Source organism: Lontra canadensis, unplaced genomic scaffold (assembly GCF_010015895.1).
Source record: "Lontra canadensis isolate GAN:19392208 unplaced genomic scaffold, GSC_riverotter_1.0 scaffold32, whole genome shotgun sequence".
In the NCBI taxonomy this organism is placed as follows: Eukaryota; Metazoa; Chordata; class Mammalia; order Carnivora; family Mustelidae; genus Lontra; species Lontra canadensis.
In genome coordinates this window covers 6,782,820-6,810,331 of record NW_022631026.1, presented here as the reverse complement: position 1 = coordinate 6,810,331, position 27,512 = coordinate 6,782,820, and the positions used below count along the sequence as shown (strand labels likewise).

Sequence of the window (27,512 nt, the reverse complement as noted above, 5' to 3'; positions counted from 1 at the left end):
CACGACCGAAAATAACTTAACCTTTCATTTAGGCAAAGTCTTCAAGATAGACCTTGTTGCATCTCTTCACTCTATGTACAGACACCACGGTTATATATTATCTATTTGTATAAGACACGTATGTACACATTTACAGACACAGGCCTTCAAAAACGTATTGCACTTATATACAATGCGGCGTTAGCTTAACTGATTCACACGGTGACCCATTCCTTCGTTAAGAAAGGCAGTTGACACATTCAAGAAAGTTGCAAAGGAAGATTCAGTAACATGCCCTATCTGAGTAAACGTTTTCTGGAGGACAAGAGGCTGAGGGAGAAAGGGCGTGTCTTCGCCTCTTCGGATGCCACTGCCACCACCCTGAGGCAGTCAGAGCTATGCTGAGCAGGCAAGGGCACAAAATCCTTAAACCCAAGCCCATTGCCTTTTCTGGCTTGCACTAGTGAGCAGGCCCACTAACATTGAAGAGACAAGGTAGATAGCCCAATAGTTTTATAAATAATGGAACAGATATTCCAAAGGTTCCCAGAGAGTCTATTAAACCTTAGAACACAGTTTTCACTTTTAATCCTAAGTACCGATATCAGAATACTGATATCCGAAAATTCAAACATAATGGCGTATGGATTTCTGTCGTCTGGAAATGCCAAGGCGGTATGTTGAATGCGATCTACAAGCCAAATGTAGCGCCATCTCCTATTCGCAAGGAGTCCCTTCGGGTGACCTCCACCCTTACCCGCGGGGTACCTGCGGCGGGCCAAACAGTGAGGCCCACGTAACCTTCCTTGAACTCGCTGGGAGAGGTGGGCCAGCGTGCCCTTAGATCTCAGTGAGGGTGAGCCTGTACGACCCCCCGGCTTCTTCGATCTGCAGCTGGAAGGTGTCCTCATTGGAGTAATGCTTCACGATGTTGTCATCCATGTTCACCAGAATCCTGAAGAGGAGAAGCAAGACAGGTCTCCTCATTCCTGCCCCTTTGGAAGGCAGGCCCAGTCTCACGGGCAGCGCGCCCCATCCCAGCTGCGACACGGGAGGTACGTTATTTACAAAACCTCTCGCAGCCTCGATCCCCTCACCTATGAAGTGGAGGTAGTGTCAGGGCCTGTCTTGTAAGGCTGTTCGAGGACTACATGAGGGACCCCAGTAAAGCTCTCCGAATAGCATCCGGCCCAGGGTGAAACAAAGCGTACTAGCTTATCTCCTGCTATTACTTCAGCATGTAGGACTCCCTCGATAGACAGGAGCTCTTATAATGCTAGAATAAGTCTGCAGAAGCAGCACCTCACTGATCCAGCTTTAGAAAGCATATTAGTCAAATTAACCTATGGGATCTGAAGCCACAGCTGCCTGACCAGTTAACTTCCCTGGCAAGTTATCCTCAACATTTAACTGAACTACTAGGAAGTCTGACATTTCCCACTAGGCTCATCCACAAAATTCCAATCATGATTTGCTTTAGAATGAAGCCAAATGATTCTTATGTCATACTCTGCTTACCCATATCAAGTAGCAGAGTCACTTAAGTGGAACTAAAAATATTAATTTCGGGACCAGGGAGCAATGTTTTATGATTGAAAACACGGTCCAGGGCAGGAGAACACAGTAGAGGGAGCAAAGACTGAACCTGAACCAATGGCCTTGGCACTAACCTGCTACCTAAGCTTGGGCATCGCAGGCTCTCTGTCTCAGCCGCCAGGTCTATGATCTAATGAATGCCCAGCCCGGCTCAGAGGGTAACGTGAAAGTCAAGTACTACGCCAAGTGCCTGGTCCAGTGCCTGACTCATGCCGGGGGCAAAATGAACGGGGCCATGTCTGCTCTTACCCTGACTCAATCTCGTAACGTGCTCTGGGATGTGGAGCTGCTTCACTGGTACCAAGCGTGGGAGAAGAGCAAATAAAAATTTTACTTGGAAAAAAAAAAAAGTCCACAAAGATGTCTTAGAAAGGCAGATCAATTTAATGTGGATATTTTAAGAAAAATATATCCCTGTATTTCACATTCCTGTAACTTTTTCTAGACTGGGCACAAATGCATGTGAATTACACTAATGTTACAGAATATTAACATTATTTAGAAGTACTAGGGATGCCAGGTAACACTTACCCTTTTTTACATTTCTTGAATATCTTCCCAATCTTATCATGGGGCACATCATATTTGTCTGAGATCTAAAAGAACAAAGAAAAATAATTACAAAATGCTGATCTCGAGGCTCTAAAACACAAACTATAAATACTGTGGGACAGTCACTCAGTTTTCTGTCTTTCAAAAATGCACGTGCACAGCTGTACAGAAAATGCCTGCAGACCGTGGGGAGGGGGGTTACCTGCCTTTGGAGGAAGCGGTGGTCACTGGCCTGTCATCTCCCCCTAGTGTACTGATGGCTCTCTGTGGGTTATGTGGTCCTCTTTCTGGAACGTGACTACGCTCTAGAGCACTATTAGGTTTCCAGAAGGAAGTGCACAGCTGCTCAGTGCCGCTGTGCACCCCAGGGACCCACAGCTCCAGTCCGCGGTGCTCCTGTGACCCTGACGCAGCCACGGGGCCCCAACCTGATGACCTAAGCCCCACGGCTTTCAGTCGGGGTCCCGCTCTGCGGGTCACACCACCGCGCACGCTCTGCTCAAGCCCACGAAGGCCCTGCTCTGGGGTCCGACCCAGCGGCCTTGACTCGGCTCTGGCCCTCCGCCTCCCCAGCTCAGGAGACAGAAGCTCTGATTCCCTGCAGCGCGGGGCCATGGCAAGGACTCCGCGTGTCCAGCACAGAGCAGGGGTTCACTTCAGAATCAGAATCACGGGAAGGAAAACAACGCCTGAATGTCCCAGAGCCTAGGAGACACGTCAAGGTCCCTGATTACAAACCACGACTGCGCCTCTGCCTGTTCTACCGAGAGCCTCTCCGAGAGCAGCATAGATTCTCGCAAAGCCCACGAGGCTCCATGGTTAACCAGGAGGTCAATGTGGCCGTGGCCGCTGGGGTGTGGCCCTTGGGCCCTCCAGAGCCTCAGGCCTTCCACCCACTTCCATGATCTGTAAGGTGCCAACCGAGCAGTGTAATCAGGGTAGTGTCAAGTGTGCGGGTTTCCTGTCGGAGCACAGAGGCTGTCTTTAAGGAGAGAGGATGAATTAATCCAAGGATAAGCTGACTCCGTCTACACCAAATCTTTCTCTGGAATTGTGCAGGCCACCCCCAAACTGGGGCTACCATTGACCATCTGAAGAGCAAAGCTCAAAGCAGCCCTGAGAAAGGGGGCCCCGGAAGGACAACCTGCAGACCGCTTTCAAGCTAACAGAACACCCAGTTCAAACCCAATCTAAGCTCCCATCACCCAAACATCCACTTCTTTTTTGTATCACTGGGCCATACTTCCTCGCGTACTTATGAAGCATTATGTAGGAAACCCCAGGCCTGAGAGACACACACTGATGAATTCTTGATGGGCTCCGAGCACATTGTATTTGCACAGTTAAGACTCAACCTTTTTCACTTCCTTTCTCTCCAAATTAAGAGTCTGCATGGTTCTGGAGAAATAAGGAAAGGTTACCAGAAGACAAGGTAAGAAAGAGTAATGTAGGGGTGCCTGGGTGGCTCAGTGGGTTAAAGCCTCTGCCTTTGGCTCGGGTCATGATCCTGGGGTCCTGGGATCGAGCCCCACATTGGGCTCTCTGCTCAGCGGGGAGCCTGCTCCCTGCCCACCCCCCAACCTGCCTCTCTGTCTACTTGTGATCTCTGTTAAATAAATAAAAAAAAATCTTAAAAAAAAAAGAATAATGTAGGAAAAATCGCACAAAGCTGAAAAACAACAGAAAGCAGAGGCTGATGGTGGTACTGGCTTCATCAGGGGGAAGTAATGTGCTCAGAGATGCCTATGAGCCCAGGGACCCCGAGAGACCATGGCTCTCCCCGTCCACTGTTCGCTTGCCCTGCTTTATTTTTTGTCACTGCATTTATCAGTGCCTGGAAAATTACTTCTTAGTTTCCTGGCCTACTTTCTTGTCCACACCTTCCTCTCTGGACCTGAAGCTCCATTTGGCAACGTGTCACCTACTCTCATGACTCTGGCAGCTAAAACAGAACCTGGCGCCAAGCAGGCGCTTAGTAACACGTTAGTGGAATTCAGCACACCGTGGCTGTCAGGGGAGCTGGGGGAAACCCATTTCCAGTGGTGTGCATGCTCTGAGCTTGAAGATGCTTGTGATCTCTAGCGAGTTGATTAATATCAGGATACAGTGTTGACTCCTTGAACTGTATCCCGGGGCAAAGCTAAAATGGCTTCCTCCTCACGCCAACTCTTGCTGACGTCCCAGCAGGGCTGGCTGGGGTCAATTTGCTCAGTGCCGAGGTCTTAGTGGGAAGGATTATGGTTATCAGTGGCTACATGTCTAAATTTTCTCAAATAGGCTTTGGCTAAGGACTTGATATAAACTTGGTCATTCCCCAGGATCAGGAGTTTCAAAGGCAGACCCAGGAACCATTGTTTTTATGCAGGAAGTTTTTAAAGATTTCTATTTGCTTAAAAATAATTTTTGTGAGCTTCTAAATGGTTTGTTAAATGGCAGTCTTCCTTTAACCAAGTATATTAAAACTATTTCAGGGGTGCCTGGGGGCTCAGTCGGTTAAGCATCCAACTCTTGGTTTCGGCTCAGGTCATGATCTCAGGGTCCTGGAATCGAGCCCCATGTCGGGCTCTGCACTCAGCGGGGAGTCTGCTTGAGATTCTCTCTCTCCCTCTGCCCCTTCTACTTGTACTGGCTTTCTCTCTCTAAAATAAATAGAATCTTTAAAAAAAAAACAACAAAAAACCAACCTCCCCCCACCAACCACCCCCCCTCAATCTCATAGATCAGCACGAAAGCCATCAGTTTGGTTGACAAGACGTTACTCAGAAGTTACTTCTACCAACTAGTATGCTGGGTGCGGTGGCGTGAGGCCCAGTGGGGAAGACCCTGCAGACGACTGAGGGCCCCACGAGACGGGATGAAACACAGGCACAAGCCTCAGAGATTTCCGTAATAACAAGGAATCTGGGTGGTCTGATAAAATGTGTTTCAGCAGGATTCTACTTCAGTAGGTTTAACTTTCGCAGGAGGGTTTCCAAGTTCCTACTACTTACAGCCTCCATCAAGCCTTTCAGAGATGGAGTCTTAAGCATCAGGGCATCAAAGACTTCCTCTGACTCCTTGCGTACGTAGAGCAGCACTAATCCCCAGCCAGGAATAAGGAGGGGGAAAGAAAAAGGACACAGTTATTCGTATGAGCAAAATGACAGAACAGATCCTAGATACCGGTTAAACTAAAAAGAGACACAGCAAGAACAGTGAACATGAACCAATGTCCAATCCATCTGGAGGAACACAGCTTTCGGCTTCTTTTAACTCTCGGGTAAGTCCAAGCTCCAAGCCGAGGGCCGGTCTGATTCAAGAAAGTCAAGCTAGGGACGCCTGGGTGGCTCAGTTGGTTAAGCAGCTGCCTTCAGCTCAGGTTATGATCCCAGCATCCTGGGATCAAGTCCCACATCGGGCTCCTTGCTCGTCAGGGAACCTGCTTCTCCCTCTGCCTGCCATTCTGTCTGCCTGTGCTTGCTCTCTCTCCCTCTCTCTCTCTCTGACAAATAAATAAATAAAATCTTTAAAAAAAAAAAAAAAGAAAGTCAAGCTAGACAAGATTGGCCTGAGCACTTCGTGCTTTTGGCAGATGCAGAATCCCCTTCTCTCTGACAGCTCCCCCCAGGACTGCAAGCCGACGCACCTCTCTTTGGTTCTTCCAGCCGAGTCAGCTTAGCAGCAGGGGCGATCGAAAAATCCTCCTCTGATCCATACGGAGCCCTTTTCAAGTGAGAGCTGCAGGCAATCCGAAAGACGTGATTAGTGACTCCAACTTCTATGACTCGTGGAAACAAAAAGAGTTTTAGGGTGCACCACTGAAGTTCGGATTTAAAATGACCTTCGTTCTTTATCTGGTCCAGCTCCCTTAGTTCGTGGAGGAAAATGTGAGGCCCAAGGAGGGACCCTGACTGAACGAGCGCGGGCCGTCCAAGGGCAGAGCTGGGACTATACACTCAGGTCAGCTGCCGGACGCTCCGCACGGCTCGGACGCTAGAGCAAGGTGCTTCTCAGCAACAGAGAGCTGCTTTTCCGGAAGCATTTTATGGGGGAAGTAGGATTGGAGATAACACACACACACACGCACATATAAGGTGGCAACAAAGGAGAGAACATGTCAACAAAGGCGGGGAGCGCAGCCAGCAGAGCCAGGCTGGCTAGAATAGAAGGCTCTGTAGGAAGCAGGTCCTGACGGAGAGCCGGGACGCTAGCGGGAACACCTTGATTGTGGCCGTACGGAAATTTCAGACCCAAGGTGCAGGCTTTAGGAAATCTTTCAGTTTCATGAAATGAGAATGCTGTGATCAAAGTGTGTGGCAGAGACTGGAGGGGACTCCAGGACTCAGAAGCAAAAGAACCCGTTAGGGGACTCTGGGGAGAGCATAGCAGAAAATTCGAAAGGGTTGGAATACAGTAGTGTCAGTGCAAATAAAAAGAGGAAATAGACACCAGTGTGTTTGAAGAAATAAGTTAAGTCCTGGGGCTCAAGTTCTACGTTGTGAGGGGGCGAGCAAGAAAACAGCACAATAACTGAAAATGAAAATGAAGGAAGGGGGCTTGGTTTTGAGCGGAAGGATCACGTCAAGAATAGGGGCTGGGCCTTCAGCTACTCGGTCTGTCTTCATTTCCAGCACACACCCAGGCCTCCCGTGAAAGCACGTGAGGTATGTCTGAGCACACGAGGAGTCTGAGAGGAAATGGATGGCCTTCAAAGAACACGCTCCCTACTCAACACGGGTCTGAAAGGGGAGCCCCAAAGAGGGGACCGGACATGGTTGAGTGCTGAGCAGGGGGTGTCCCGGTGTGGGCAGTCAGGGCCTGAGTGGGCCACGGAGGGTAACCGCAAGTCAGGGGTAGTGACACCTCCACAGCAAGGAGCACACCCAGGGCCAGCTTCCTTCTTCGAAAGGGAACAGGGTTTCCTGGAGAAGAAGCTGACCCTCAGGCTGGGAAAGGGAAAGCACCAGTGCCTGGAAGACGCTGGGCGTGGGCGTGAGGGAGCACCCAGGGAGCTGGGGGGGCCCCATCGCCGGGGCTCAGGAGTAGCTGGAAGGACCAACGGACCTTCTAAGACAATTTGATCAAACTAGATGACAAATGATTTGCAACTTGTTGAATAGAGCCAGAAACTAGGAGTCCACACTGATAATAAAAAAGGAATGAAATTTCAGGAATGAAATATTCACCAAGCGACAAAACGCCTCCCCACTACAGACTTAACTACAAAAGGAGGACGGGTGCCCTCGCGGCGGCGAAGCCTGGCAGACACCACCTTGATCATGTAAAGCGAACCACACTATGCGGGGGGCGGGACCAAAACCGTGCTACCTGACGGGACACACGGGGAGCGCAGCGTTTGTCTACGACATTCCTGCCAAGACGGATAATTACCTAGTCTAATCATGACAGAACAACAGAGACCCAAACTAGAGGACCTTCTACAAAGCAACTGGCTTGTAATCTTCAAAAGTATTAGGTCGGGGGTACAGCTCAGTGGTAGAGCATTTGACTGCAAAAGTATTAGGTCAGGAAAGTCAAGGAGACACTGAGACTGTTCAGGACTGAAGGAGATTAAAGACACAACTACACACACAGTCTGAGTCTGCGCCAGATCTTCCTCTGCTGTAAGGACATTATGGAACAACCGACAAAACCTGAACGGAACGTCTTGTTACTATCCTGGCTCCGTTATGTGGGAGACTGTCCCCATCTGTAGGAAAAATACACAAGGTGTTTAGGAATGACAGGTCACGGAGTCTGCAGCTGACTCTCCCAACGGCTCAGGAAAAAATGAGGTCTTTGCATTGTACTTGTAATTTTTCTGTAAGTTTGAGATTGTTTAAAAATAAAAAGAATTTGTTAAAACAGAACAAAACATAACACTTACCCTTCACCCTCCAGTTCTTCTGGGGCAATGGGAAGGACCTAAGACCAAAAAAAAAAAAAAAAAAAAAAAAAGTTTTCTAGCATATACTCAAAATATTTCACACCATAAGTAACTTATTTCTAAAATGAAAATAATTTTGAATTTAGTCTAGTCCAAAATCCCTTAGCCTTATTTGTCAATAACCAGATTCTTCTGGGCATGAACTCCTCTAAAGCAGAGAATGGCCAACTAGGGCCCGCGAGCCAAGTGGGGCCCGATGCCTGTTCATAGAAATTTACTGGCACACAGACCTGCTCACTCCCGGGCATCTGACACTGTAGTGGCAGAGGTGAAGAGTCACAACAGACACCATGTGGCTCCAGAAGCCTACAGTATTTGCTCTCTGAGCCTTTACAGGAAAAGTTTGTCAACCCCTGCTTGCCCCAAAGCTTCTCATTAGAAACTAGATACATGGTTGGGGCATCTGGGTGGCTCCTGACATCAGCTAAGATCGTGATCTCTGAGGTACGTCTGAGCACATGGAAAGTTCGAGAGGCAGTGGAGAATGGCCTTCAGAGAAAAGGCTCCCTACGCAACCTGGGTCTGAAAGGGGAGCACCAAAGAGGAGACAGGACCCTCAACATGGTCAAGCACTGAGTAGCGGGTGTGCCGGCGTGGGTGGTCAGGGATGGAGCCTACGCAGGGCTCCACGCTTAGTGACGAGCCTGCTTGAGATTTGTGCTCCCTCTGCCCTCCCCCCACGATGCACTCACTCTCTCAAATAAATAAACCTTAAAGAAAAAAAAAAGAGAGAGAGAAAGATACATATTGGCAATACCCTCCCAATCCCCAAAACTTAAAAACTCATCGACCCGTATAAATCTGTGCACGAAGTGCATGGGAGACCACCTTCTCCATATTGTTTAGAGCTCTGCAGAGAAAGCAGGCCCCACGCTGTCCAAGCTGTTCTCTCTACTAAGCTTCTGCTCGAAGCAGGGCGTAGCCAGTTGTGAACTTTTATATTAACTGCCAAGATACGGCTGTCTATGTGCCAACTATGATTCAGTAACTGAAACAATGAGGAGAGCCTTCAGATGCTCTTTTTTTTTTTTTTGTTTTTTCTTTTTAAATCTTTTTAAAAAAATTTTTTAATTTATTTATCTACCAGAGAGAGAGAGAGAGAGGGAGAAAAAGAGCGAGCGTGCGAGAGCGCGCACACAAGCAGGGAGAGAGGCAGGCAGAGACAAAAAGAGAGAAGCAGGCTCCCTGCCGAGCTAGGAGCCTGACGCGGGACTCGATCCCAGGACCGTGGGATCACGACCTGAGCCAGAGGCAGCGGCTAATCCAACTGAGCCACCCAGGCGTCCCTCAGATGTTCTTTCTGCCATGAGGGCTACCTACCCTAAGTCTTCCTGTGCTGTTCCCTCCTGCCCAGAACCATGTAAGTTAAATGCACAAGATCATAGATCCGGACTCCAAACTATTACTATTCTAACAATTTTTTTTTCTTTTTTTTTTTAAAGAATTTATTTATTTATTTGACAGAGAGAGATCACAAGTAGATGGAGAGGCAGGCAGAGAGAGAGAGAGAGAGGGAAGCAGGCTCCCTGCTGAGCAGAGAGCCCGATGTGGGACTCGATCCCAGGACCCTGAGATCATGACCTGAGCCGAAGGCAGCGGCTTAACCCACTGAGCCACCCAGGCGCCCTATTCTAACAATTTTAAAATAAACTAAGACATAAACACACAGACACGAACAGAGTGAGGTTCACAGGTTTGGTACTTCATTCCTGTCAACAAGGCTTACACCCACCTTATTGTAAGGACAGCATATCACCCAACAAAATATTCCAGAAGGCTGGCCCATAATAACACTGGTCAAACCTCTCTAAACTGGCTTCTGTTTACCAGGAATGCCCAAGACCTTCTCTCGCGGCCGCCCCGGGATCCTGGTTACCTACGTGAGTGCCCCGCTGAAGGTTGGCAAAGTGCACGTCGGGAATGAAGAGGACAGGCTGGGTGTCCAGATCAATGAAGGGCTTGAAAACTGTGATATCCATCCGTTTATGAGAGGGAAGCAGTGGCACTTTAACATCGGAAACTGGGGGGGAAAAAAAAAAAGACGACCGCCTGGTCAACCACTTTGGTACCCATACTGGACGCAGGCCACAGAGCATTCCCCTCCAATGTAAGGGCCTTAAACGGCAGCGCTCTAGAAGGAACAGCTCACGTTGCCTGAGCCGAGAGGAAAAGCACAGCCCACGTGAATACGTAAGTTGGTTACATTTGTACTAAAATCAACCAAACATCTTAGCAAAATGAGAAGAGAAAAGGCTATTTTTAAACGTACACAGGAAATCTGGAACAGAGGCAAAGCATGTTTACTTTTTGTCTGAAAGGCTAAGACTTACAACCATACAAACATAATTCAGAAGTCATTCATCTGAGCTGCCCTGACTCAGTGGTTCACATTCTGACAGCAATGCACTGTTCACCTTGAGAACATAACTTTGTAGCTCCAACTTCTCCTCCCAACTTACCCTCGGAGAGGCTCAGCAGGAGGGTCACGGACTAGGTTTTTTATTTATTAAGGTATGGACTCCCTCTTCCCCTGCCATCTGCCCTGCAGCCCTCGGAGGGGAGCTCTCCCTCGGGTGAGCTGGGAGCCTGCACTTCGATGCTGGCCCAGGAGCCTACCGCACGGTGCCGCAGGGCACACGTCTGCCCAGGGAGGCCCCGTTTGGAGCCCGATGCTCGCAGCCCACGCATCGCGCTGGAAACGCTCCTGCCACAGAGCATCCTCCTCCCCCACCCCCCCCACCCCCCCACCCCCGCCCCGGAGCAGACAGATACTGGATTTTGTGAATATGAATACTGGTCACATTTAAAAAAAAAGAATTAATCAAATAAATAAATAAATAAATAAATAAATAAGGAAAGAAAGAAAGCTTTCCCGGTGAAATGTCCAAACAGGAGCCCTACAGATTCTGAAACGTTAGAAAACCACGCATTTACATTTAGAAGTAAGACCTCCTGAATTCTCAAGAGCATTATTATGATTCTTACAAGTCTAGACAAGCCCCGGTGTTATCACCAGCTATCCAGACAGAAGGTGTGTTATCTTTCAGGGCCAGAATCAGTAACCAGAACTAAAGCTAAGGGCCAAAATATGTGAACTCTGGAAAAACTCAAGGATCTTTTTCTGTCCTTCCCCCTAGGAAAGGACTTCGCTCAGCCATTCATCTGATGGCGTAACCGGGAAAGAAGTTGTGCTACCACTGCACGACAGTGAGTGGCCACTACTGTGTCTTGTGCTTGATACAGTAAACACAGATTCAGTCACTATTCTGAATGGAAAAGATCTGAAACACATGGCGGAAACATTTCTACTTACAGGCATTCAACTGGGAGCTGGGGTCAGTACACTTGCCTTTTCTTTTGCTTTGTTTTCGTTCTTCATCCCTGATTTTCCTTTCAGCTCCCTATAGGTCAAGAGAAGACAAGGCACGATTCTGTTTAATTGATCCTCTTTAAAATATTTAATTCTGGGGCGCCTGGGTGGCTCAGTGGGTTAAGCCCCTGCCTTCGGCTCAGGTCATGATCTCAGGGTCCTGGGATCGAGTCCCACATCGGGCTCTCTGCTCAGCAGGGAGCCTGCTTCCCTCTCTCTCTGCCTGCCTCTCTGTCTACTTGTGATCTCTGTCAAATAAATAAATAAATAAAATCTTTAAAAAAAAATTTAATTCTGGGGTGCCTGGGTGGCTCAGTGGGTTAAAGCCTCTGCCTTCAGCTCAGGTCATGATCCCAGAGTCCTGGGATCCAGCCCCACATTGGGCTCTCTGCTTAGCAGGGAGCCTGTTTCCTCCTTTCTCTCTGCCTGCCTCTCTGCCTACTTGTGATCTCTGTCTGTCAAATAAATAAATAAAATCTTTAAAAAAAAATATTTAATTCTTTTCTGAGGAATGGGAAAAAAATATCTCCTTTCTGGAGAAAAACTCCATTAATTATTATATTTATGGAGCTTATCATAGTAGCTTTCTCTAAAAAGCCTATTTTTCCCCATTTTTTTAAAGAGAAGGAGGAAAAGGAGCAGAGGGAGCGGGGGAGAGAGAGAATCTGAAGCAGGCTCCATGCCCAGGGTGCAGCCAGACACGGGGCTCAATCTCACAACCCTGAGATCATGCCCTGAGCCCAAATCAGGAGTCCAGTGTTCAGCTGATTGAGCCACCCAGGTGCCCCTAGAAGGCCCGTTCTTAAAACTGTTTAACTATGTGAAATCATGGGGAAATACCATTTACTTAAAAAACAAATACAGCACAATTCCCCTCAACAATGGATGCGGCCAGGCTAAATGAAAAGCTGAAGATATCTGCTCATGTACTACGCGGCCTTCAAAAACCCAAGTGACTACTGCCATTGTCTGATAGACAAGCTGGCCCTGCTGTGACTGTGCTTTCCCAGGTGGGCAATGTTATCATTGGAAATGGGATTCTCTCCAAGGACTTGGCATCAAGCAAGCGACAGATACGACCAACTAAAACTCCCAAAAGCGAAGATTTAAGTAGAAATCTGCATAATCACATAAAAGAGAAAAAGTGTACTCCCGATCCAATAGAGAGGACATATACACAATATACATCAACTGTACAGAGAATGGCAGTGTCGTAGTATTTACAAAACATGACCTAAAATTAAACAAGTATAGTAAAAACCTAACTATTAATTAATCATTTTGCTTCACCTGTTAGCATTTATTTCTGGGTGGTACAGTTTTCTTCACAAAGTCACCCAGTGAAATCTCCACAAGAAGCTTATTTTTCTGCAAATAAACTCCCTGGTAGCAAAGATAGTCAATGAAAATCATCCCACAGACCCTGACACTATTATATAATGAAACCACATTTTACCAAACAGAATACAAACCACCTTCTGCCCCTTCCAGAAGGTGTTAAGACACTCACATACCAGTAAACACACAATAAAAATCCCTACGCAATGCTGACACAAACCCCACCTCCCTGACACAGAAAAACAGGTCAATATCCCCGACCTCCTACCTGTTACCATACAGTTGGTCTGTGTCTCTCTCAGTTCTTTCCAAGAGTCTAACAATAGCTTCACTCTGATGATAAATTACACTCTCCAAAAAGTAGTTTTAAAAAATAAGACATTTCATGGGGCGCCTGGGTGGCTCAGTGGGTTAAGCCTCTGCCTTTCAGCTCAGGTCATGATCTCAGGGTCCTGGGATCGAGCCCCTCATCGGGCTCTCTGCTCAGCAGGGAGCCTGCTTCTCCCTCTCTCTGCCTGTCTCTCTGCCTACTTGTGATCTTCCCCCCCCCGCCCCCCGGTCAAATAAATAAATAAAATCTTTTGTTTTTGTTTTTTTTTTTTAAAGACATTTCCCTCCGTATTTATTGGCTCCATCTATAAAGAATAAGGGACTTGTGCTTCCACTCAAGATGGGACTATCACAGACAGACTTACCCCCACCCTGAAACAACCTAAACAAACAAACAAAAAAGATGCACAAAACACGGATTGTTAAGGCCAGAGCCACCAAGCAACAAAGAACAGGGATCTGTGAGAGAAAAGAAACAAACAAGATGAGCCCTCCAGGGGCTAACTGCCTTCCCAGTCCCCAGGCTGTGGCATAGGGAGGGACATCCAGAGGTCTGCTCCATCCAGGTTCCCTGGGTCAAGAGAGAGAGTTGAAAATCCAGAGAGAGATCAAGGAAGCAGGACAAAGTAGCAATGGGGAGTTACATGAGAAAAAACCCCAGAGGTCTCCGGAGGGTCCCCTCAGGTCGTCAGTCCAGTACTCAGAGAGAAGCAGGTTTAAGGAAGGTACCCAAGGTTGGGGGAAAAGCCCTCAGAAAAAACTAGAGAACAGTGTCTGAAACTCAGGTAACACAGTGCCTCTTCCCACAAGTGAGACTGGAGAAGCTGAAAATCCACAGGGTGGTTGGTAGGACAGTCAGGAAACCTGAGCTCAGCTGCAGAGAATGAGCAGCTGACACTGAGCCACTCCAGACTCCCCTATCAAAACTGGAAAAGCAAGACCTGAAAGGATCAAAATGTTTCCAGGTAACTCCACCAGCTCTCAGGACAGAGTTCATGAGGAGTCCGAAGATGACAAAGCCCTCCAGTGTCAGACAGCGTCGCACTCACATGGCTAGTAGCCCGTGAGACGCCAGGCAGGTAAAGCAGCAGGAGCACATAACTTAGGAGGAGGCTGTCAAACACGGACACCAGCCCAGACACCACACAGAATTCAGGCAAGGACATCAGCGTGGCTGTTGTAACTACATTCCACGTGTTCAAAAAGTTAGTGAAAAACACACATATTGAGACCAGAAAGATGTAAAACAGATCCAAATCGATCTCCCAGAGACAAAAACATCTGAGATGGAAAATACACTGCATGGGATCATTGGCAGTGTAGACAGGGCAAAGGAAATACTGAAGAACTTTAGACATTAACAACAGAAAGTATCCAAACTGAAACACGAAGAGAAAAGGCAATCCTAGAGACTGAACAGCACCGGGGAGCTGTGGGACTGCAAGCTCGTGTGTGTACGTGTACAACGGGCATTCCCAGAGGAGGATGAAAGAGTGTGTTTCAAGAAACAAAGCCTGAGGGGCGCCTGGGGGGCTCAGTGGGTTAAGCCTCTGCTTTCGGCTCAGGTCGTGATCTCAGGGTCCTGGGATCGAGCCCCACATCGGGGTGCTCTGCTCAGCAGGGAGCCTGCTTTCCTCTCTCTCTCTCTCTCTCTCTGCCTGCCTCTCTGCCTGCTTGTGATCTGTGTCTGTCAAATAAATAAATAAAATCTTAAAAAAAAAAAAGCCTGAAAAATGTTCCAGTAGGATGAAAACTATAAACCCACAGATCTAAGCAGCTCAACAAACTCTAAATATAAGCAATGTAACAAGAAATATCAAATTGCTCAAAATCAGTAAAAAGAGAAAATCTAAAGAGAGTCAGAGAAAAATAGATACATTAGGTACAGAAGAACAAAGATAATGACGATGGCAGATACTTCATTAGACATGGAAGTGCGGGGCACCTGGCTGGCCCAGCCAACTCTTGATTTCAGCTCAGGTCATGACCTCAGGGTCATGAGATCAAGCCCCACAGCAGGCGCCCCGCTCAGAGGGGAATCTGCTTGAGATTCTCTCTCTCCCTCTCTCTGCCCCTTCCCCCACTCAGGCACTCTTTCTATAAACAAAAAAATAAATGTAAGGCTGACAACAGCAGAGTCATGTCTTTCAAGCATCGAAGGAAAAAGCGTCAACCAGAATTTTATACCCAGCAAAAAGATTTTTCAAAATCAGAGGTAAAATCCTTTCCAGACATATAAAAGCTAAAAGCATTCATCAGCAGTAGACTCTGCAAGAAATGTTAAAGTCCTGTGACATTACAGAGAGCCATTTAAACTTGTGCTACTTCACTCTCTGTCTCCACAACTAAAGAGGCTGTTCTTGGGCCGTCACAGCAGGTGGTGACTGAAAGTTAATCTCTCTGATCCTAATTACAGCCACAGTGAGTATGACTCTGCTGAAGAAAACAATCTATGGGAAATAAAGGCCAATGACATGTCTCTAAGGATGAACCCCAAATATATATACACACACACACGCACACACACACACACACACACGCTCATAGAAAGAGAAGCTGCCAAATTTCCACTGGTCGGAGATCCAACTCCTGTTCTCGTTTTCTCGAAAACATGTTAAATTGCTGCTGCGTCTGCCATAGGAGAAAGTTCCATTTACCAAACCCGTTGAGCAGTTCGTAATAACGTACTAAAAAAAAACCTTCTCAGGAAAGAAAAACCATGTAAGTGCCTCTGAAGGATACCAAGAGATGTCTTATTTCTGGTTTCCTACTGTGGATGTGGATCAGACTGATAAGATGTGAGAGTTTTAAGAACGAGCAGAGGAAAATGAATGGACAGGCACCAAACAACACGCGAGTCCTAGCTCAGGAAGGAGAGCATCAAGGAGGGAGGTGGGATAGTCTGCAGAGAGGAGGTAGCACCAGACAACCCAGAAGAGCAGAAGCAATCCCAACTGTAAGGGACGAGAGAAGCTACAACAAGATGCACGAGAATGAGGAGCGGGTGTGAGGTCGTGCGGGAGTTTCATGCGGCTGAAAGATTCAAGGACTTTGACAGTTAATTACACACAGCGATACATAATATTTTCTTCCCATACCGGGTTTGATATCAACCCCTAATAGTTCTGAGATTAAAACGTCAGGATGGAAACTGTGTGTAAGTTCACCCCCCACGCCCCCCTAGGCACCTCTCGACTGGTTAGCGCTCACGCCACCGCTGTGTGCTGTCAGGGCGCCACGGGGAAAGCTGACCAACAGTTTTCACCCCTGAGCAGATCTCTGCTTCCACAAAAGGGCAGAATAGGTCAGCAATATTTTCAGGGGCCTTACAAAGAAAGCCCAGCCTATGAAGGCTGAGGGTGTGTGGGCACCTAGACAGGCCACACAAAGCACGGCCAGGTGCAGATGCCTAGTTTCTAACCACGACTTTGCGTGACCTCCTCTCACCGCGGTACAGAGCTTACACACATGTAAGGAGAAGACAGTGGCTGGCCTGCACAGTGGACACGCTATGCCAGACCGCGGCTAACATGCTGCTCTCACACGAGATTGGGACGAACAGGTGAGGAGGCAAGCAGCACCCCCGGAAGATGAAATCGTGTGTCGTCCCAGACCACACTCAGTTTTGCAACTCCGAAGAGAAGGCTTTCTGCTTCAGAGTATACATTAGCGCACACTCACACAATAAAAAGAAGTGGTTTCTAGATTCTGTACAACCACTGATTAATAAAATAACTTTAGACAATCATGAAACTTTCCCTGTGCTTCATTTTCTAAATCAGCTACCAATACGGAAGCTTCCCTCAAAAAATCTTAATATTAAAAAGAATTTCATGGGGCGCCTGGGTGGCTCAGTGGGTTAAAGCCTCTGCCTTCGGCTCAGGTCATGATCTCAGGGTCCTGAGATCGAGCCCCACATCGGACTCTCTGCTCAGCAGGGAGCCTGCTTCCTCCTCTCTCTCTGCCTGCTTCTCTGCCTACTTGTGATCTCTGTCTGTCAAATAAATAAATAAATAAATGTTAAAAAAAATTTTTCATTTAAGATTGTGACTCATTACTGTTCCTTCTCTGCAAAACTGCTTGTACAGCTTTTGCCATCTGATGCCGAAAACTCCAGTTCATGCTAACGCGTACTGACATCATTCGACACAGCCGAGATTCTGAGTGGGTCCATGCACCAGGATCAGCGCACAGACGGTTACAGCCCCAGGAGAGATACATCAGAAACACAGTAAGCACTGGGCTAACAATTAGAATGATCTTGTGTCTACTAAGTCAAGTAATAAAAAATTGGGGCTTATAGATTTTATGACTTTGGACACCTCTCTAGGTTTTCTTCTGGCTAATAAGAGGAATGTGGTGTGAAGGAGAGAACTCTGGCTCAGGATCCAAAATGCCTGTTGTACGCCTGATGTGACTTGGCATTTGTAAAAACGCAGAGGATGTGGGAAGTAACAGCCGCTGGGAGATGTCTGTACCCAAATCCTCAAAACCTGGGATGACGTGAGCTAACACAGCAAACGAGACCTAATGTTGCTAATCAGCTGGCATTCCGATAGGACAAGTGTCCGAGATCATGTGTGTGAGCCCAGGATAATGGAAGGGTCCCTAAAAGCCAAAGAGCCAGACGAGGACACGTGGCACTGGCAGCACTGTCTGAGGGATGTGATGTGAGGCTCCTGGCTTTGAAGGTGGAAGAGGCCATAAGCCAAAGAATGTCAGTGCCCCGAGGAGGCAGAAAAGCAGATAAACAGATTCTCCCCCAGAGACGCCAGAAAGAGATGTGGCCTTCTAGCAGCAAGATTTTAGGCCAGCGAGACCTCAGACTTCTGAGCTATAGAACCATGAAGTAATAAAAGGGTGTTGTTTGAGCCACTTAGTTTATGGTAATTTGTTAATAGCAACAATAGAAAAATAATACAGCCTAGCACATAACCAGGCACATGGTACTCAATACATGTTACTGAATTTGGGTGTTTGAGAAAGTTCTCTGAACTCAGGCTGCTCCAATGAGGCCACATGCTGTGTTCTGGTCCCCAGTGTAAAAATCAGGACAGCAGACCTCTGACAGCAAATACACTTTCAGTTTTCTAGTACCTTCTAAAAATCTCAATAACAGAGAGGGTTGTTGCTGCTGCTGTCGTCGAACAGGACAAAAAGAAAAGACTGGCAAAAAATATGGTCCAACATTTCCTGAGTGGGGAAGGTCAAAGTCGCCTTCAATCTTAGGTCAGTGGAGCAATCGCTTCTCCAGGGCCGCTGCCGAGTTCCTGAGGAGAACACAGTCTCCAGCCTTCAAGACACCGGGGGCTACCCGCTCTCTCCGGAGTTCACCCAGCTGGGCCCCTGGCGCTGCACCTGGCCAAAGTGACTGTTTCCTCCCCAGATAAAAGAAATGATGTTGAACTCATTAGGCTTATGCTTTCTGCTCTTGCCTACCTGCCACCCTAGAGGAGACTCTGAGTCTCACCTTCTGCTTAGTGAGCTGGCTGACGACTCGTCGAAGGGCGGGAAGCTGGTTAAAGGACAGCCCTTCACAGCCATCCACACGGAGCCCTCAGACACAAGGCCCCAGAGCTCCAACACTGCAGCCCACAAGTCCCAGGGAGCTGAGGGGATGCCGAGGACTGAGCACAGTACGTGCTCTCATATTATTATTAATACATTTATACCAAACTGAAATAGTGCAAAGACCCTGGTTATTCTCCGTGAGGAAGAGTATGGCTGTCACATGCTTTACTCTCACTGTCCCTCCCCAATCTGACAGTCTTACCTTGTCACAGAAGACTTTGATCTGGCAGTATGCCCGATGCACAGGCTTGTTGCTACGGTTGTTATAACTATAGGTGTCAATTTGAATATTAAGAGGCAACCCCTTCACACCTTTCTGAGAAGAGAAATCTGTGCTTAAGCAGTTCACAGAGATGAAAACCTGCAAAGGGAAAAGAAGGTACCATAAGCAATAGGCACCAACAGTCAACCTTAGTACAACTCGTAAAAATATCAACATTACTGAAATTTCTCAAATATGTTCTAAAGGAGAACTCAGCTTCTCACTTAAAGGAAACTTTTTTTTTTTAAATAAAGGGATTATTTTAAAACTACTTCTGGACATAGGAATGGCAGACTTTATTTGAAGGGAAAAAAACAGACAGCAGCTTTGAACCACTGTCCATCTTCCCTTCCAAAATATTTACTTAGCATCAGACTGTGGAAGAATCTGCTTGTCTTCCTTGATGTCATTTTTACCAATGCTATCAACAGCACAGAGATCTAGAGATATTTTCCAGCTTGGTACAAACTCTGGGACTCTGCCTGCATTTCTGTCTACACTACCTCTTAGGATAACAGCAGTGCCTGATGCATGTCCCAATATTCCAGAATTTATGAAATCGGTGAGTCACATTATTAAAGTGGCACTGGAGGTTGTTACGAGAAACGCAGGTGAATCTTAGTACGGCAAAAAGCATGTTTCATTTCCCCCTTTTTTGTGGTTATGGATTTTAACCTCTCCACACAAGGTCACAATGCACGGAGATCCCTTTCAACCATTTATTTCCAGAATTTATTTCTGATGCGTGAGCACCACACAGTGGATAGTATTGGAATTACAGTTTTAAGTATCTGTGCCTTTCAGAGACCGGAGACCCTTATGCTCCTCCATTCCTTCCAGTCCAGGGGACAACAGCACATTAGCTCCAACAACCAAGGGCAGATTTACTACAAGTAGTGTGGGGTGCCACCGGCTGAACCAAGACCCAGACAGGGAGAAGTTTAAGCCAGAAAATCTGGGATGGGGGATCCTCTAAGAATGTAAAGAGAAGGGAGTGCACAGGGTAAGGAGAAAGAAAATTATAACCATAATGACAAAGAATGTTCTCTTTAGAAGGTTTGCAAATCCTGAAACACAGGGGTTTTATTCTTGCCCTCATCTATCCACTATTTCCAAGAAGGAAAAGACCAAAACACCCTACAATGATGGAGAACATGTCCACATTAACATCCTGTCCCTCCATTAGCTCTCCACTCCGGCCGGTCTATTCGTAGCCCCTAGAACACACCTTAATGCTCACCCCGCCTCACATCTTTGTCCTTGTCCTTCTTCCTCCTCCTGCGTCCCTCCTGTCTCAGTCTAAGTCAACTCCAGAGCTCCTCTCTGCCCTCCACATCTGCAGAGCACCAGCTCCAGCGCCATCTCCACAGAGGTCCCCCTTCACCCTGACATGTGTTGTGGAGACCACGGCAGTGGGCCCCAGAGGTTTCCAGACCTGTACAGGGCACCTGCTTTAAAGAGAGGATCTCACTGCACAACCTTGAGAGACCGTGTTAATCCTTTACAGGGGAGGCCCAGAGATTTTTTTTTTTAAAACTAACCCCAAGGTAGAAAAAAGCAAAGGGCTGGGGGCGCCTGGGTGGCTCAATCGTTAAGCATCTGCCTTCGGCTCAATTCATGATCCCAGAGTCCTGGGAATGAGTCTCGCATCAGGCTCCCTGCTCGTGGGAAGCCTGCTTCTCCCACTCCCCGTGCTTCTGTTCCCTCTTTCGCTATGTCTTTTTCTGTTAAATAAATAAATAAATAAATAAAATCTTAAAAAAAAAAAAAAAAAAAAAGGCAAGCAAGCAAGCAAAGGGCTAGAATTATATCCAGAACTACCCCCCACCCCTTTATACCTATACTGTAACCTGTCTTTCCCAAATCAACTTCTTACCCTAATCACTTTGCTCTACTACCAGGAATGGTTTGCCGTCTGACATGCGTTATGCTTTCTTTCCATGGCTAGACCACAAATACTTTGAGGCCAGGCCCATATTCTCCATGTGACAGCTTTCTCAACACTTACTTTTAGCCCCCGGCCGGGTCTCAGGTTGCCTTCTCTAGCCCACTGTTTTTCTTTCCAGTTAACCCATTTTCAGCAAATAAACAAAACATTTTTGTTTTAAAAAATACCTGAATCTAGATATATAGGAAAAAGTGGTATGTATGAATTTCAAATCCATTACAGAAACTTTGTGCTTTGACTTTATGTCTTTTCCTATACTACTGACCCTGGAACAACGTGGGGGTTGGGGTACCAACTGCCGGCCCCCCACCAAGAGTCAAAAATCCACATATAACTTTCAATTCTCCCAGAACTTAACTACTAACAGCCTACTGTTGACCAGAAGCCTTCCCAATAACACAATTTACGTGTATTTTGCATGTTACACACATTAGATACTATATTCTTACAATTTTTTTTCTTAACTTTTTTGGTTATCTCTAGGCTATGTGGTTCATCTGTGAGTTTTTTTCAAATTGTTGCAAATCTCAAAAAAAATTTCCAATATATTTATTGGAAAAAAGTGACATATAAGGGGATCTCTGCAGTTCAAGCCCATATTGTTCACTAGTCAACGGAAGGCTGTTAGAAACACTTCATATACAATTTACAAATCTGAGTTAAGGAGATCGGTTATGAAACAGACAAAAGACGGAACACACGAAAGACAGAAAGACAGTAAGTAGGCCACGCGAACTGAGCGCATCAAGTAACCAAATCACCATATTTTCCAGTTTACAATCAAGTGGGAAATCTCAATTTTTCTCTATCATTCTAGGCTCCATGGCTCAATTTAGGACTCAAAACCAGCAGCCTGGGAAAGTTACACTTAACCCTCAACAATTCCAGGAAGTCTCTCACCCAAAGTGATATTCCATTTACAAGAGGATTTCACGGTAATCCAACCTAAAGCCCAACCTCCCCTTGCTTCCCAGCGTCAAGTTTCTATTCAAAGCAGAAATATGCAGGAAGCAAACCCCAGGATCAGTATAAATGTGGAGTCTTCAGGGAGATGCTCCCCTGTTACTAAGGATGACTTACAATCACTTTCTTACACACATTCTTGTCCTATTTTTAAAATCGATTCTTTCCAAACCCAGCATTATTTCTACATGCAACAAAGAAAGCTTACAGCATCCCTAACCCAGTATTAAAAGAGCACCACCTTGTCTAGATAAACGCATACACCCACCAGGAAACAGTGAGCAAGAGGTAAGCGCACCAGGCCCGGGACGCGGGGTACGAGGCGGAGAGCGGCCGCAGACCTCTGGGAAGGAAGCCAGGGCGGCGCCCACGAAGCCTCTCGGAGCAGGACAGTCATGCGTACGCGCTGCTGCCAGTGAAGGGGACACACCTGCTACCTTTAAGCCTCAACCGCAGACTAGCAAGAGCGCAAGATGCCTTAGGTGTCAAGAGGAAAGGCTGTGGCCTGCGAATGGAAACGTGGGAGCTCCAGCCCCCTCGCTACCGAGTGCTGGGAGCGCGGCCAGGGTCGTCGCCTGTCCGACGCAGGTGTGAGTCTGATGATGTCCAGATCACTCCTACCTCCCGAGTCCTAGGACTATATTTATACTGAATGATTATGAATCCTTTATCCCTAACTCTGTATTTACTAGTGACAGTAATTTTGTGTCATACATTTATCAATTTTTTTTTAACAAATCATATTATTTTAAAAGAACCATGTAAGGGTGCCATTTCAGGTAATGACATGAAGTACGCGTCTAGAGTTAAGGACCTCGTAAAGCAGAGCCTCACACGCCATGGCGCCGGGAGCCCCGGCGCTGCCAGGGCTCTCGGGGGCTTCACAGCCTGACTCGGTCAGAATCACCCGGAGGACGTGGCCCTTACCGGAGACAGTAAAGCCCCATCTAGAGGTTCTGCTCTCACTGGCCTGGGGGGGTTGGTGGGGAGGGAAGGTTCCAGACACAAGGCCATTTAAAGCAATAGCCAAGGGCTATTGCTTTAAAAAATTTTACCACAACAGTTAATACTGCTCCCCAGGTAATCCAGTGACCAGTGAGGATAAAAGCCACTGCTATCAGGTGATAAAGTTTCTCTACACTTACACTTTGATCCACCAAAGGTCTCCTTTGGCTCCCAGAGTTCGAGATGATTAAAACAAGCCCCAACATACGGTTTCCTTTCTTTAAGAAGTTCAGAGATTCTATGTGTATGTATAGGTTCCCCATCAAGTTTGCTCACTAGAAAAAATTTTAAGCCCCATCGAACAATCACATTCATTAAAATTGTGTAAGCCCCATCGAACAATCATATCCATCCAAACAGCGGAAAGGTAAAGGTCAGAGCACCTGCGCAGCCTCACCACTCAGTAAGGTCACGCACACCCTCAAGAACTCACAGTTCATAAAAAGAGTGACCAGAAAAAAGGCCTATTAAAAATCTATCAAATGATGCCTCTGTTTCTTCCTCCAGAACATGCGGTTTTCGCAGGGGTTGACGTGGCTGATGAACCGCATGTTCGGGTGACCCTCGGTGTCCCTGAGGGGCAGAGCCCTGGAGACAGAACACTCGGTCAGCCCTGTTTCTCAGGCCTGGTGCGCATCACACGCTTAACACGTGTGTTATTCACCAAAGAAGGAAAATGCAGAGGGAGCAGGGCGTGAACACGGCTGAGAGGAAGCATGCCCCAGATGCGTGTGACAGCTGTCACGTATTTCTCTCAACCAGGAGACGGCAGACTTCTTCCGTAACAGGATCCAATGGTGTTTGAGTCTTCGTGGATGACATGCAACAGCTAAACGCCACAGTAACAGAGCCGAAGCAGCCACGGACAATACGTGGGCCAGTGGATGTGGTAGTATTTCCGTGAAACTTGACTTACACTGACAGGCGCTGGCCAGCCAGGGTTTGCAGAGAGCTGCGGTTTGCTGAGCCCTGATCTGAACAACCCCTTCTCTAAGTGCTCAAACAATAAACTTACCCTTACATCATCACAGTGTAATCAAGAGCGAGGAAGTATTACTTCCCTTTTTGTAATTCAACATTTCCACTTTCCACATAAGTGACTTCCCAAGAAGCACCTCTCGCTAACGTGTCATTAACGTGGGGAGCCATACGCTCTATCAACACGACCCACACTCGCAGAGGGGACTGGAGTAGGTCTTAAGGGAGAAGCTGTTTCCAGGAATCTTATTTAGGAAGGTGACCATCTTTCGTTAGCAGCACCGAAAACGGGTGAGAGGACAAGAGTAGAAGCACGAGGCAGAGTTCTCCTCTAGGTCCTGGGGCCCCAAGAAAAGGGGCACCGTCTGTTCCTTGCAGCGTTAACATTTGGGATCGGTTTTACCTCATGGACAACCGCCCACAGCGGCGGAACTACAGGCCACGTCACCTAAATCTGGGTAAAACAAAAGCTCGGGCCACAGTCACTGCGCAGAGAAAAACACTTTCTATAACACGGTCACAGAAAAACTGCACTATCCCCTCCAAGGGTGGGAAAGAGGTAAAAAGTAAGATGACGATGACACATTCTACTCCTTCAATAAAATACACACGGGGATAACCTTTTCTCCGTTTTCATGCTTCCTTGCCACCGATTTTGAGAATAAGTTTGCTTTTATTCAAATAAATGAAACATAAATCTTACTCAAGATGAGCATCTAATGTTCCCAACCAAAATCACTAGAAGAGAAAAAAAAACAAACCACAAAAATAAACTGCTAAACAGGTCGAAGATGCTCTACAAGATTCCTTCTCGAACGTCCAGCCCAGTTTTCTAACAACTCGTAGTTCCTCATTCTTGGCTGAGAATTCACACACTTAAAACTTCTCAAAAGATTTGATTTTGTTTTCAGACCTCAGCTGAAAATGTGAGGAAAACAACAAAATAAAGATTTCTATTATCAAAGGATTAACTTGTATGGATTTTTTTTTATTCTAAATGGCATTTACAAGCGCAGAACCAACAAGAAATCAGATCTTGAACTAATTTATGATGATTTTTCCAGGAAGCATTCCGGCAGCCACACACTATTGTTCGCACAGCTGGCGGCGGTCTCTACGGTCACTCCTCAAAGGAGAAAAAGGGAGGGGGAGAAAGACACCAGGAAGCACGAGGCTCAAAACACAGGCTGACCTCAGAAGCTCGTTTTCCCAGCCCGCGAAGTGAAAGCAACCAAGAACGAATTTTACAGACCCCCCTCCCCACTCACTCACTCTTTTTGGGCTCTAGCAACACAGCAAACCAAGGCACGATCCTGGTAAACCACGTTGACCGTCCAGTCTAAAGACAGTGGTCAGATGTGTGAGCTTTAACAAGTGAACTTCATTTGTGGGTAGAAATTATAGAAATAATTTCTACTCACCTAATTCACAGCAAGTGTTAACAGAGCACCTGAAATTTATCAGTCAAAAGTTACAAAAACTCTAAGAAGTTGAGTCAGAAGCTAAGTAATGAAATTGGCAGACTTAAGTACACTATACTAGGATATTTTTCATGAAGAAAAAGACTGTTCCTGGGACGCCTGGGTGGCTCAGTGGGTTAAGCCTCTGCCTTCGGCTCAGGTCATAATCTCAGGGTCCTGGATCGAGTCCCGCATCGGGCTCTCTGCTCAGCAGGGAGCCTGTTTCCTCCCTCTCTCTCTCTGCCTGCCTCTCTGCCTTCTTGTGATCTGTCAAATAAATAAATACAATATTTAAAAAAAAAAAAAAAAAAAAAGACTGTTCCTGGGCGCCTGGGTGACTCAGTCAGCTAAGCACCTCCCTTTGGCTCAGGTCATGATCCTGGGGTCCCAGGATCGAGCCCTGTCTTGGCTCCTTCCTCAGTGGCAAGTCTGCTTCTCCCTCTGCCCCTCACCCTGCTCATGCTCTCTCTCTCTCTCAAGTAAATAAAATCTTTTAAAAGGGGCTATTGCTTTAAAAAATTTTACCACAACAGTTAATACTTGTTTATATTATTATTCATGTACAAGAACCTGACATCCAAATAATATAGTCTTAATTTTTTTTTTCCCACTGAGAGATCTAGGTAGAATTTTGCATATTTTTTTAACATTGCTGCTATAATGATGAAAATAGTTTTCTTTTACTGCCATAATTTGATTTATTCAATGAGTAGAATAAAAAAATTTCAAAATATGAACCTGTAGAGTTGCTAAGAAAGCAGATATAAGCAGGAACCGAATCCCAGGATCAGTATAACAGCTCAGTTTTAACAACTCCGACAAAGTTTTCTTAAGAGATCCAATTTTTAAACTAAACCAGTAACAAAGTGTCAGACTCATCAGAGTCCATGAGAGGTCCCAGGAACTCATCCACACAACACCACCCTGATGGCGGGGAAGATGAAAAGGCCAGAGAAACCACGAACACCTTCAGTGGTTCTCTTCCCTCGGAAGGAAGGAATCCAAATGATCCGGGCCGTCTGAACCTAGCTCCGAACTCCCATTCCAGTCTCGCAGATCCTTTACAGGAATTCTCCCACTTCGGTAATCTTTATTTTCTCTGCCCCTCAATCCTAAAAGAACCTTTATTCCATGCTCTACCAGTACCACTCTCATCGATGAAGACCCAGTACCAGTAGATGGAGCTGCGGTGAGGCGTGTTCCCTAAGGCCCCAAATAGAATTTCAGCCCCATTTTACTACTGAGCAGGTTGGACCAAGCAGCTCACCTCCCCCCCCCCCCGTGACCAGACTCTGAGCTTCAGTGTGGGGTAAAGAACCGCATCTCCCTAGCCCCTCATCACCTCATACACGAAAAGGAATCAACACGGGCCCTGAACGCGCCACCTCACCCCAACACTTCTGTCACTCCGTCACACGGTAATTCTAAGTGCTCGATGCCTAAGACAGCAGAGACAGTTCCCCATTTTTAAAGTGTTTTCAAGGGATTGGCACATTTTTTGTATTTCTTCCAATGCCTATTACAAAATGGTCCTGAATTACATGCCAGTAATGATGGAAAAATCATGCGCATGCAAAAAAGGCTACACAGTATCTCCAAATCTTGACTTTCAAATCCTTACAAAACTTTAAATACGTACAAGGGTGCCCCCCCAAAATAAAAACACATGATAAAAAAGAGCTAATATCAATTCACACAAATTAACCTTTTTTCTCCCAACCTCTACCAAAGGGCCCTCTGAACAATAAAATGGCTACAAATCAGGTAATGAAATGAAAGAAAGAGAGACTGCTTCATTGACATTAGGCAATCACCAAATACAGTATCGCTACAAATCTTAATCTTTTTTTTTAAGATTTTATTTTTTTATTTGGCAGACAGAGACACAGTGAGACAGGGAACACCAGCAGGCGGGGTGGGAGAGGGAGAAGCAGGCTTCCCGCTGAGCGGGACCCTGATGTGGGACTTAATTCCAGGACCCCGGGATCATGACTTGAGCTGAAGGCAAATGCTTAAAGACTGAGCCACCCAGGCGCCCCCAAATCTTAATCCTTTATTCTTACCAAAATTTTTTAGAGCTCCCCATCTATGTAATAGTGACTCAGTTCCTCAGCGTTCAAGATGCTCTATGTGACACCAATCTACCTTTCCAGCCATGTTTCCTACTCACTAGTTCAGTATTTCTCAAATGTGAATAATATATGTATCCTTTTTATTTATTTATTTTTTAAAGA

At 46.5% G+C, this 27,512-nt stretch overlaps 1 protein-coding gene across 3 annotated transcripts in view; it reads right to left on the bottom strand.

Annotated features, from left to right (window-relative positions):
- Positions 1-201: 201 nt before the first annotated feature.
- Positions 202-27,512, bottom strand: part of GRHL1 (grainyhead like transcription factor 1) — a 52,784-nt gene continuing 25,473 nt past the window's right edge. The window contains exons 9-16 of one of the 3 annotated variants that reach the window (XM_032866828.1): positions 18,865-19,023; positions 11,367-11,454; positions 9,934-10,073; positions 7,994-8,031; positions 5,753-5,844; positions 5,118-5,203; positions 2,107-2,171; positions 202-934 (exon numbers count right to left, since the gene is read on the bottom strand). In XM_032866828.1, the coding sequence (XP_032722719.1) occupies positions 820-934; positions 2,107-2,171; positions 5,118-5,203; positions 5,753-5,844; positions 7,994-8,031; positions 9,934-10,073; positions 11,367-11,454; positions 18,865-19,023 (783 nt within the window). In that variant the 3' untranslated portion in view covers positions 202-819. The remainder of the gene's footprint in view (positions 935-2,106; positions 2,172-5,117; positions 5,204-5,752; positions 5,845-7,993; positions 8,032-9,933; positions 10,074-11,366; positions 11,455-18,864; positions 19,024-27,512) is intronic. The other 2 variants (XM_032866830.1, XM_032866829.1) reach the window with 2 other exon arrangements.